This window comes from Girardinichthys multiradiatus, chromosome 1 (genome assembly GCF_021462225.1).
Source record: "Girardinichthys multiradiatus isolate DD_20200921_A chromosome 1, DD_fGirMul_XY1, whole genome shotgun sequence".
Taxonomy (NCBI): Eukaryota; Metazoa; Chordata; class Actinopteri; order Cyprinodontiformes; family Goodeidae; genus Girardinichthys; species Girardinichthys multiradiatus.
In genome coordinates, this window is record NC_061794.1 from 20,891,651 (window position 1) to 20,904,488 (window position 12,838).

General features: G+C 38.2%; 1 protein-coding gene across 1 annotated transcript in view; it reads left to right on the top strand.

Annotated features, from left to right (window-relative positions):
- The first annotated feature begins 4,277 nt into the window (after positions 1 to 4,277).
- cntn3a.2 (contactin 3a, tandem duplicate 2) overlaps positions 4,278 to 12,838 on the top strand; it is a 62,910-nt gene continuing 54,349 nt past the window's right edge. The window contains exons 1-2 of the mRNA XM_047374338.1: positions 4,278 to 4,405; positions 5,122 to 5,257. Of these exons, the coding sequence (XP_047230294.1) occupies positions 4,351 to 4,405; positions 5,122 to 5,257 (191 nt within the window). The 5' untranslated portion in view covers positions 4,278 to 4,350. The remainder of the gene's footprint in view (positions 4,406 to 5,121; positions 5,258 to 12,838) is intronic.

Here is a 12,838-nt window from a genome sequence, read left to right on the forward strand (position 1 = left end):
TCTGATAAAGGACAATAAAGCAATGGTTGGTTCTCTGTCTACTAATAAAAATGTATAAATGGAGAAAACTGCAAATCTTCCAAATCTGAGTTTCTGAAAAACAAGCATTTTTTATGTTTTCTTCTTTGGTCATTATCTGACAGTTTTCTATTTCTGCTGTGTGCTCAGCCCTGCCCTTTGAATGGTGGGATTGAATCTGTTGACTCGTGCAGTCAGCACGTTCACAAAAATCTTGACTGCAGGAGGACGTCCGGGGTGACCCCTGGTAGACCTTTGCTGGTTAGTACAGATGACAAAACTGATGTCACACAGGATTTCTGGTGTTGTAGACAGTAGAGAGGTCTGAGAGGTGGGGATAAGGAGTACAGGGCTTGTGTTTTATATGTTCATGGTTACAGTAGTGCCACTGTGGAAGCGGGTGTAGTCTGCATTCATTCTTCTGGCAGACTAATCATTGCAGCCTATTGACTGATCAGATGTGCTTAAAAAAGTGTCATCATCTGTTGATGCCACTCATGACGAAAACCCCTTTTAAAAATCCTAACCGTAACGTGCAAAGTTGACAAGGGGCTAATACCAACTGCATCCCCAACCCTCCCTCACACCAATCCTCAGCACAGGAGGTGCCAGCAGTTTGCACGCTGTGCATGGGTCTATACCTGAGGTAAGGCTTTCAGGGCTCTTCGGAAGAGGAAGCATACCAATCCAATTTTGCAGACTTTGGGGGGAAAAAAGCCTGAGCAAACATGAAAGGTAGAGAAGAAAATCCTGGCTTAGACCCCACATGTCTGATATGACATCTGTGCAGCTGACAAACAATTAGGCCTTCCATAAGTAGTACTCTGAACCCGACTTGCCTCAGGATTAAACCACAAATGAGCTGCACATCATGGCTTATGTCTTCTAAATGGAAAGTGAGAGTATATGTATGTGTGTGTACGTGTGTGTGTGTGGAGGCTAGCTCTTATACTGTATGCGATACACATGGTTAGAAAGCAAGTTCAGTGTGTAGGTGTGTGTGGGCTGTGTGACATTCAGCAGATGGATGTTATTATCTGTCCCTGGCCTATCTTGAACACCTCTCGAGGAGACCCTGTAGGTATTTCTGTGCACAGACGAGCTTTATTCATGCACACGGCCTCATGCAGGTGCAGACTAATGTACTCAAATATCCATATACTCCGCACATGCTGCACCGCTCACTTAACTGCTGCATTATTGCGTGTTCTCCATTGTGTGTACGTTTGACATTTCATAATTGCATCATTACTTCCTCAGTGCATCGCAATTTGCAACACACGCTTCAAGCAGACAGACTCTTGCCCTTGATTATGGACCTGAGTAGAATGGGGTTCCTCATCAGGCTGTCTTGATTTGCCCCAGCATGTGGGGAGACACATGCTGCTGTGGGTGAATCTAATTGATTGGATGGCACCCAATTCCCAGGTCCAAGTCTCCTCAGGCAGCCAGAGTGGATCCGTCCAAGTGAAGGATGAGGCGTTGGTTTCCCTGCTAATAGATTGGCATGTTCTTCCTCTCATATGCCTCAGAAGTCTCTGAGGGCAGTTTGGCCACAATGCGGGGCATAAAGTGGCATTGTCACTGATTAGAAAGTGAGAATGCATTGAGGTTTGGAGCATCTGATACGAAACTTCACTTCCAGTTTATGCTTGCATGGCAAAAACAAACATGTAACATTTGATGTGTGGACGGTCCTCACTTTGAAACTCAATGCAATTGGATTGCTAATATAAAGGGAACTGCAACATAAATAAACATACTATTGACAGAGCATGAAGGAAAATGTATACTTACCCTGACTTCACACCAGAGGTTGCACTAGACTTTCTCGTTGTCTGTCACTTTGACTGACAGGGTCAAAAAAAATCCTGTCATAACTTATTTGTACCTGTCACTTTATATTGTAAAATAATAATGATTTCAGGACAGGTTGGGTGGGTGCAGATTTCTGCATGTTCGTGCATTTTTGGACTAATCCATTTTTCATATTAGCTTTTTTAGACATGTCGCAGAACACCTGTTTGTTCTTTGTCTTCCACTGCTTCAGTCCTTTTGTCACCTTCATCAACACCATCATCACTATTGGGCTTTCTGAAGAAACTTCGGACACTCAGCTGCTGTGGCATTTATCCAAATGAAGCTAACAAGTATGTGCATCAAATGAGAAAACAGCTAATTAATATGCTAAGTCCCCACCAAGTGGTTAGGGGTGTGAATTACAATCTGTCAAAATGACAGATGACCTTCAGTTTTTTCCATCACCCTTGAAAAAAAAACTGTCAAAAACAGAAAATATTTGGTTAGCATGACCCCTACTTCACACAAATGTTTTACAAAGTAAAGTTACCATACAATTCTGTCAAATGAAACACTGAACAGCCATACGTTGGGGAACGCAGCCGAAAAGAACTCGCTTGCTGGCGGAGTCCTCAGGTGGAAGTTGGTAGACTAATCAGATGGGGACGTTGGGGTAATCATGAGGAATAGCTCACATTCACAGTTGCTTATCATGTCGTGATACAACAATTTCAAACAAAAAACTGATAGATAGGTAGATTTTTTTTTTTCTTTTTTATAAAGAGCAGAAAAATGTATTCAAAAACAGTATGTTATTATGTTTATTGTCTCAGTTGGTCAAATAGGTAGATGGAATTCAGAAGCCACTTAGATATAAATATTTGACTTGAAAGTGTCATTTTCCTGTATGGTAAAAGAATAGATGAAAACACTTGCTAGCAGTATTGATTTCCTTGATGGAAGGATATATCTTGGATTCAGTTGTACTGTAGAAAACATTGTAAATAACAATTTGGTCCATGCAGATGTATTTAGTAGTGGCTCTGTTCAGTTCTTGTGTTTCTGGTAATTTTGCATCATATTTTCATTGGTGTCAGAGAGGCTGGCTACCACAGGTTTTGACTAGTTTCTGGTCAACTTTTGTCAGTTTCAGTCTGGACCTTGAAAAAATAATGTTTCAAGACCCCAAATTCTTTACTTCTTTAATAAAATTAGTTTTTTAACACTGAAAAAATGTGGCATGTATAACATTTATATTAAAGGTACTCATGTTATGATTAGCTATAGCTGCTAATTTGTTCACTGTTGAGCAGATGAGGGACACATCAATTTAAATCCTTTATCATTTCATGGTATGAAATGATGCATGCTGCTATACGTTTTGTACCAACCATATGTTAATGTGTACCCACCACAGTGTTGGATCCATAACTCTGCAGGTTGTTTATATTTAAACAAATACTGGCATGTTTAATACTTTGCTGTTGTAGATGCAGTGGTTTTACAGAACTTTTTTAAATTCATTAGACATCAGACTGTCCTCCTATTAGATGTTTCGCCAAGTTTTTGTGCCATTTGACTTTGTAGGTACTCAATGTAACACGGCTTGCATTAGGACTTATGAAAAGTTTTCGGCTTTTACTGTTTGTCAACATTCTAAAGGTGATGCAAAGGCTGTCCTTCAGAAATACATATATGTATTGTGAGTTTTAAATTTACTGCAGTAGCCCGCTGTTTTGTCAGTCATCAGCGCCTGTGTAGCAAAATCATGTTCCACCTGTGGAAAATGAATACTGCTCTGTTTATATCAATTTTGATACAACTTAATATCTTTTTTTCCTCTTTTAGTATTATTTGCATAAAAATATAAATTATTTTGAACACCATCTTGCTCTGGAAGTCAGCTCCAAAAATTCCATTAAAAATAATATCATTGCACAGTTTTGGCCTTAATAGTTTAATCATGACTTATGTGTTTTCCATATTCAATCATCACCCTGTAATCTCAAGCATCACTTTAAAAAGACTGTATTGCCTTTAGAATTTTTATACAATAATCAGTATCATCATTTATCGTTAATTATATATATTGTTTTAAAACATTCAGGATGTCAGAATCTAATTGTCGACCTCTTTGCTCAGTTTAGTTTAATAGAAACTTTCACATATGCTTCAGTTAAAGAACCTGTAGACTAAAAATGTGGCAAAACAGTAAAATCCTCTTCCATTTGCATGGATAAGAGTCTGCTCTGACTAAATCTGTGGTCCAATGAGGCCATTTGAAGTGACCTGCAAAAGTAGGCCCTGTAGATCACAGTTGACATCTGATGTGTCTGTTTGTGTGCTTTCCTTCAACTTGCTTGATTTTTTCCTAAACATTTTTTAAAAACAACATATAAAGCTGTTGGCATTTAGGGGGGTTTTAACTTGAAAATGCTTGTTTCAACAGGTCACGCTCTTTTCTCTTTGAGAACACGAGTGCCATTTTAAAGCTTATTGGATGAAAGTCTCATTTACCCTTGGCTGCCAAAGATGACGCTGCCATGGAAACTGCTTCTATTGCTATCAATCATCGACCGTCTGACAGGTAAAGCACCTTTTCATACAAATGATGATTTTTTTATCCTTTGGACGTTCACAAATGTGGTATAGTGGGTGAAGAGATGTCAGAGATGATAGGAGGCACTGGTTTAAAGGAGTACTCATCAGTATTGACTTCCATTCACACCGCAGACACAATACACTCAATCTTCTTCCTCGCGCCAGTGAGATTATAACCCGATGGGGAGATATGGTGCTTTTATTCTATAATCTTTTCCTGGGCAAAACATTGAGGAAGAGCATGCCCCCTCTATCAGTGAAATGCATTGGTAATAAAAGTCAGAATGATTCTTTTCACCAAGAATAAACAATAAAATGTTACTCCTCTGAGTCCATCTTTGACATGTTTGGTCCCATAGTTTGGTGACAACATTTAAAAAATAATAAATGTTTTTTCTGTTTCATATGAAGTTATAGCTTCATTTTATTTATATCAGCAGAATTCATTTTTTTCCATTGAAAACAACACAAAATGAATGCTAATTTAATAATGCACTCTCAGATGTCGATTTTATTCACTTTATTTGTTTGGAAATACATCCAGATCTGTATCGTATATGAAACTCAGCCTTTCCCACTTTTTAAATGCATTTTTTTGTTTTGTTTTTGCAACAGCGTTCCTTGCAAAACCAACAGTAATGAGCAATAACTTTATCACATAGGGTAATCTTTATGCTCAGGCTGTTTCTGTTTCTCTGAAAGATTGTCTGGACAGTGCATCATATCACGGTCCACGGTGGAGGATGGAGCCAGCCGACCTGTTCATCCCCATCGACTCCATAGAAGAAGAAGCCACCCTGACTTGTGATGCTAAAGGCACCCCTCCTCCTCAGTACAGGTAAGATGTACCTAAAATATACCTGAAAATTATTTTTTTATGTAATATAAATGGTGCCAAAGCTCCGCACATAAGGATGTAACTATTATCATTTGCATGAAAAAGCGACTTCTACTACATAATCACCAATTCAAATGAACTTCCTGTCATTTGTTGCCATTTTTATTTGTAGAAGTGTTTTATGCTGTTTGTTATTATAACATCTTTTTTTGGATGTGCAGCTTGAAGTTGCATTTAAAAAAGATTAATTAAAATTCTCATTTACTAATAACATAATAACGCAAAAATTATAGTGGCATTTGTGGTTTATGGTTTATTTGTTTCTTTTGTTGTTTTTTTTTTTCCTTTTTAAAATATGCTGGTGTGCTTGAGCGCAAATTGAATATTCTGTGGAAAACAGGCCTGTATGAAATCCTTAAAGCATAATTTCTTTGATTAGAAGTATCACAGTTCCAGTTTATTTATACAAAAAATGTCTTAACCGGATGTAAATGTTTTTGTTTAAAACGAGAAACAACTGTTGTTTGTTTTTGCTACTAAAAGCTGAAAACATTTTGTTTAATACCAGGATCTATATTTTTTTAATGATCAGATTCACTTAAGAGTAGACATTTGCAAATATGTAATTTATGCCCAATGCTTCATTAAAGGTAATAAAATCACTACATATGCCTGAAAGTTTAGCAGCTCCGAAGTGCAGTAAAATACCACATTAAATGAGTAGTAACTCAGTCACCCATGATGTTATTTTAGTTATGTTCAGTCTTGTTTTGGTGCTGAAAATGTACTTTGGAGTTGTGGCCAGAAGGTCATATTTGGTTTCATCGGCCCTTTCGTTGTCCGCTGAGCCAACCCCTCCCTCCTACTTCCCTATGTCTAAAGGGATTGCTCAATCCAGCTCTCCATCCAACGGGTCCGGACTTCCCTAAACCTGAGAGGTCTTACTAAATAGGTTTACTGAAAGTTCTGTTTAAGCTGGTGTCGGGAAATGACTCGCCTAGCCTCTGACAGCCTACATCCAAAAGTCTCACCCTTCTTCAACTGGAGGTGACCGAGTAGCCTCTCGCAGTCATCCACACCTTCGACAGTCACTTTTGTTCACGGCTGCTCATCCCCTAATTTACAACTGGCACTTGGTATATGGGCTAGGTTAATTTTAGTAGCTCGGAACAAGCTTCAGGGGCGCTGTTTTGTCAAACTTTGGCTAAGGCAACCAATAAAAACCTCCTAATACATCTCAGAACCAGGCAACAAGACTTTTTACCACCACTGAAAAGCCAACAGTATAGTGACTCAAATAATTGAATGTCCATGAATTAACTAGAATTTTATATGCTTGCTTTAATTAGTAACGCTTTGGCTGGAGTCAGTAACAGCTTAAATTCAGCAATACAAATAATGATCACAAAAATAGAAATGAATCAATCAACTCAACCTGTCTTTCCCTGATGCTGAAACTAGTGGATTTAAAGAGGCTTTTGAAGACGGAGACTCATCAATGAACCTGATGGAGAAGAATTCTTCTGGTAACAACGAGTGGTTTCTTGAAGGGAATAAGACTTAATCTTCAGTTTTCTTCCTTTAAGTGGCAGGTACTGATGCTCCAAACTTTGATGATTAAACTGGATCTTTGTTGCTCTTTGTCCCCAAAGGCAGTGGTTTCCAGGGGCTGAAGAGTTGAGGGAAAACCAGAGACGCAAATGAGTTTGACTCAGGACTTCCAGATGCCTGAATCTTGGAGCAATCAGCTGTTCACCGATCAAGTTCACTTCTGTTGTCTGGATAAAAAAGCTTTCAGATTAAATCAGATTCCTAATCTTGAGACACGGTCCTTCAAAGGCAACGGGTTGATTCTCTGTTAAATGCAGTCGATCAGCTGGGCTGTGTCTCTGGTCCTGTCTCTGGTCCTCTGATTCCTCTGTGGCATCTCTCCGATCTTGTTTGCTGGTCTTCTGCGAGGAATACAACCATGTTTCCTCTTTTTTCATTGCTTTTATAGTACTTGAAGTCCTCCTCAGTCAAGCCCTTATTAGGAAACTTAGTTGTTGTACACTCATTTATTTCAACCTCATGATCATTGCTCAATGTAGACGTTATCACGTCATCACATCACTTCATTTTCCAGTTCTTAATCACATTTCTATCATACATCTTTTAATTTGTTAATCAAAATCTACTAACTTTATTCATTACATGTGAAATGTATAATCATCAACTAAACTTTATTCATTACATACAAAAATATAGAATCATCATACATTATTCCTTGGATATAATTGTTTATACTTTTGCATGAGAAAACATAAGACAGATAATTCATGGCCTCTCCAGCTTTCCAGCTTGATTATAAGAACATTGCACACACCACACATAAGGATATTTTTGTTATAACTTTCATGGGGTTAATTGTGAGCACACTAAATGCAGCATGGGTTAGTTACATGGTCAGATCTCACCTTATTTTGATAGCCCATAACTCATTCTTCCAGAAGACCTTTGAAAATGTCATCCAGGTATGGATAAGATATTTCTTTAAAAGAAAGCACATCTATTTTATCCACCTTATTTTTGACAGTGCTGCTGGAGGATTGTTTATGTTAGCATCTTCCAATATGATCCAGTCAAAAAGGGTTCCTGGAGATCTCTGTGGTGAGGTTGAATAAAATCAGTATGTTCAGACTCTACTGCTGATTGTCTGATTGGTTCTAGGTTTACCCAGCTGCATCTGCAGGGAAAAAGTTTGTTTCACTAACTGGTAAACGGTATTTTGGAAATAACTTGTTAGCAGTTTTGCTTTTACGGATGACCTTTCACAGCTCAGTCATGTGTGAACTACTTGCGCTATTTGCAGCTGCACTTTGATCAGAAGACGCGTTGCCTTTGGCTTCAGCTAATGAGGGACAAATGTGGCTAAGGAATCTAAAATGAAACCAACCACCAAAATCTCAGCAGCTGTGCTATTTTTACTTCTAAGCTAAAGCCCAGGGAGGACGAAAATCCTTACCTTACTGCTCGGGCTATGGCATACCACCAAAAAAGAAACTTAGGCTTCTGAATAGGATGAACAGTGCTGCATATCAGGTACAATTTTATGTTTCAGATATTACAAGCAACATAGTTCATATGTATTAGTGTTAAACTAACTCTAAATTGTAACTCTGTTAACATAACTTTTAAACTAAGAAAGTTTTATGTGATTTATGTGGAACTGGTGCATTTGCCAACATGGCCTATGTGAATTGAATTCTCCTCAGGGCTCAAGCATTCGTAAAGTTTGCTTATACCTTGGGCCAGCCCAAATAACCATCAAAATTCCCATTGTACTTACCTTAAGCCATTGTTTTTGTGATTGTACATTTAATACATTTAATATTTAGCTATATAATATACTTTAATGTAAATAATGACTTAAATGGATAATAATTGTTTAGCTGTTTGCTTTGAAAACAGATATTCCCAGACATATTTGGAGCCTGCCCTTAATTCATGGACATGCACATTACGTTAAAATCAAACAAATAAAACCAAATTCCAATTCTGTTTGCAGCTACCCATTCTGACTGAGTGAGCTGCAATTTTATTTGGTAAAAAATGAAGAGAGAGTTTTTTTTGGGGGAAAAAGATATGTGCTGCCTCTTCTAATCATTTTCTCCTAATTAGATTGAAATGCATATAGACACTTTGGGCGATGGTGTCAGTATGGCTTTACTAACTCATATTGACTAGCACACCACCAATATCCCTCCTTTCTCACCACTAGAGAGTATCTTGGAGACACATGTGCAGCATCCCAATGATCGGCCTCTTAATTAAAACACCATGAGAATAATGCAGGTTGCCAGACACCAGTTGGCGCTAAGAGGCATTGATTACAATTGTCTTCTGTGCTTAGTGTTGCATTTACTGCAGTGGGAGCTCACCACCTGAGCTGCAATGGTAGCGTTTGTAAGGTGAATGCGCTCATTATTTCAGGCTTTTCACATTCCCCCCTCCTAAGACGAGGTATTTCCATGTACTGATTAAAGGTGAAATGTTTAATGTGCTGTCTCGTCAGAGACTGACTGTGCAAGGCTCTGCGTGCCCCCACAACCTTTCTGGCTCAGCTCTTGAAGTGTAAATGGGTTCACATTTTCCCTCTCCCTTAACCCCTTGTCTCTTCTTTACCTTCCTTTTCTTCCCACTCTGTCACTCCCAGAGATGTAAGACTTTCATTCTATGCACACAGTGGCAGCATAATAACTCAATGGAGAGAACCAGTTCTCCTATTTAAAGAAAAATAATATTTTTTACAGCATTCTTTAAATGCATCTGAGCATCTAAGCAGGAAGGCTAACTGTAACATTCACACGACCCAAGTTGTGTACGCTTTGGCTCACGCTGCAGGATCATTCAGAAGACTCGAGTTTTTCTGTAACTGGAAGGTCAGCATGTATTCAGAAAACAAATTTAAAGCAAAGTTGTTTGGTTTTTTTTTGTTGCCAGTCAATCCTGGCAGCACAGAGCATCAGAGGCTCTTCAGAGGAGGTCGAAAATAATGGCTGAGGGTCAAAAAGCTGAATGCAAGTAGGTGGACACAGACACCTACACTCATATGGCTAGTATCGCTAGCACAAGTAACTGTTTAGGTATTTATTCTGCTGCCTTAACAAGAAAAAGCTTTAAAGGCAGTTAATTCAGCAGTTTAGGCAGAAGATTTGTAAAATGTAGCAGCCTGTATATTCCTTCAGAAATTATTTTGAAGGTTGGACCTTACACCTTTGGGAAAGCCTACAATTATTGCATCCATTCCTTTCATTCCCACTTAAAGAAAGCAGAATATATGAATATAGCTCATGGTAAGAATTGGGTATTTTCTATGCTGATAGAAAAATGATTGAACATCCTTAAAAAGTGCCTCATCTTTGAACCCATGTATGCCCGTTTTTTTTTAAACACATTCAAAAAGAGATACATAATGCCATTGTGGCAGAGAATGGAATAGAATAATTTCTCTATAAAAGATCAGAGTGATTTAACCTGCTGCTTGAGTTCTCTCAGGTGTCTCATTTATTTATTTAATAGCTCAAACCTACTGTCCAAATATTTTTGTCTCACGTTCCCATGCCAACCTGTTGTAAGAAACGTGCGGCAGAGAGAAGTTTAAAAGGCATTTTCTGTTGCATCAGCTCACTGTTACCTCTTGCCAAGTGCTAATGTTGAAAATTATAAGTCAAAGGTGGGATAGTGTCACATTATGTTAATACAATGTGACAGAGAGGATGTGATTACAGTTAAACTGACGATAGTCTCCAAAACTGTGATCTTTGACTACCCTTTAATAGCAGAGAATGGCTTTGTGCGAGTGAGATACTGGAGATTAAAATTGAATGATCCCTGTGGGTAGAATAGGATAGATGAGGCAGCAACTGGTGTTGGAGCCAAATAAAGGGAACAGAGTACAGAAAACAAACACAACATGAATCTGGAAGGCTTTTTAGTAAGAACACAACCGAAAGTGTAGAGTATTTGTCTATTTGCAAATTCAATTTAGTTGCACCTGTTTATATAATGCCAGTTTGCAACAAATGTCGTATCAAGGCGCCGTACAAGATCAATACATATACAGTAGATGCATATCAATAAATTATAATATCTTAAAAAAGTTAATTCATTAATTTTAATAAACTTTTTTATATATATATATATATATATATATATATATATATATAGTCAGTTATTTTCTACCGCTCATTCCATAGTGGGTCGCGGGGGAGCTGGTGCCTATCTCTAGCAGTCTATGGGTGAGAGGCAGGGTACACCCTGGACAGGTCGCCAATCCATCACAGGGCAACACACAAACAACCATGCACACACTCATTCATACACCTAAGGGCAATTTAGATTGACCAATTAACCTAACAGGCATGTCTTTGGTCTGTGGGAGGAAGCCGGAGTACCCGGTGAGAACCCACGCATGCACGGGGAGAACAATTTATCACACACAGATGAATATATTCCAGACGTATGGCTTACAGCTCTTAAAAACCCAAAATTAATTTCTCATAGTATTAGAATATTACATCAAAAACAAGAATTATTAATACAGAAATGTGTACCTACAGAAAAGTATGTCCATATATTGGACAGTAAATGCAATCGATATTTTATCGGGGCAGCGTGACACAGAGGTAATCAACCCGTGGCTCTGTTGAGGTGTTAAGGAAGACCATGTTGCTTTAATAGCAGCCCTCAACATGGTTGCCTATGTCCTGGATACATCTGTGTGTGATGGATCCTTACAGATCATCCTTCTGTTCCGTGATCTACTCGTGTTTATTACGCCTCCCAATCAACTGAAAGGAACTGACACAAAATTGAGGGTTGAGATCTTCAAGATTTGTTATTTACTGTTTACTGAACAATATTATTCAGGCCTAACTATTAGATTATGGCAATTTTGAAGAACCCCCCCCCCCCCCACAAAAAACAACAAAACACAGGGGGGGGGGGGTTTAGAATTTAAGCATTAAGTTAGCATCTTGACACCAGCCTGTTTTTTGTTTTTTTTTTCACGTTAATCGACTGATCTGATCTAATGCATTTTTTCAAAATGCACCTTTGTGTTTTTAAAATGGTAAAGGGCAGTTTTTATCCTTGAAGTAGTTCTGGATTCTACTTGTAATCTGGTGTACAGAACAGTTTTCCAGTGGGAAAAGAGCTTTGAGGCTGGGATAATGAGTTTGCAAACACTGGCGGCCCATCAAACAAGAACCACGGCCACTTGCTTTATATTATTTACTGTGTTCAATCCTGGGCCTGTGGGGAGCATGCAGATCTCAGCAGGCTAAAGCTTGGCTGAGATAAAGAAAATACTCGAGATATTCTGCCACTTCTAACTTGTTTTCTGATTAGTCATTTAATGTTTAATTAAAACTCTGCTTATTGTTTTTAACTTAATTAAACACAAGCTACTAAGCTGTTTTTTTAGTCAAACTTGCCTATATGATTATTTAAAAAAATACATAAAAAACATGAGCAGAAGAGCAGCTTTGTTTCAAAGTTGTCTGAATTGAAAATCTGTATGTTAACAAAATATGAGAGAAGCAAGCAGATGTGAAGGACTGGTGCAAGCTAGAATGCTAATATTACTCTGTGACGCATTGAAAATTCCAACTAGAGTGCAACTTATCGGAGGATATTTAGTGACTTTTAGTTGCATTCCTTTGGCAATGCTTAAGTGTGAAAACTAATTTAAAAAAAAGGTGTGATGAAAGAAACAGGAAATTTGTGTGTGTGATGAGGTGGTGGGATGCTGGGGAGGTGGGAGTAGGGTCACACAGTTAGGAAAGAGTTGCATGTTTGAAAATAAGGTTTCAGATATATACTCTGACTTGAGGAGACGTGTTAAAGCACTGACAGTGGATAATTAATGAGAAACATGATACCAACGCAGCTTGCTGTTCATTTAAAGATGCTGCTATTCACTCCAGCCTATAGTGCCTCGGAAAAGTATTAATGACCCCCGGAACATTATGAAGTTAAAATCAGGGTTAGGTAATAATAAAATATTCAATGGCTTGGACATTTCACAGAGAACTGTTT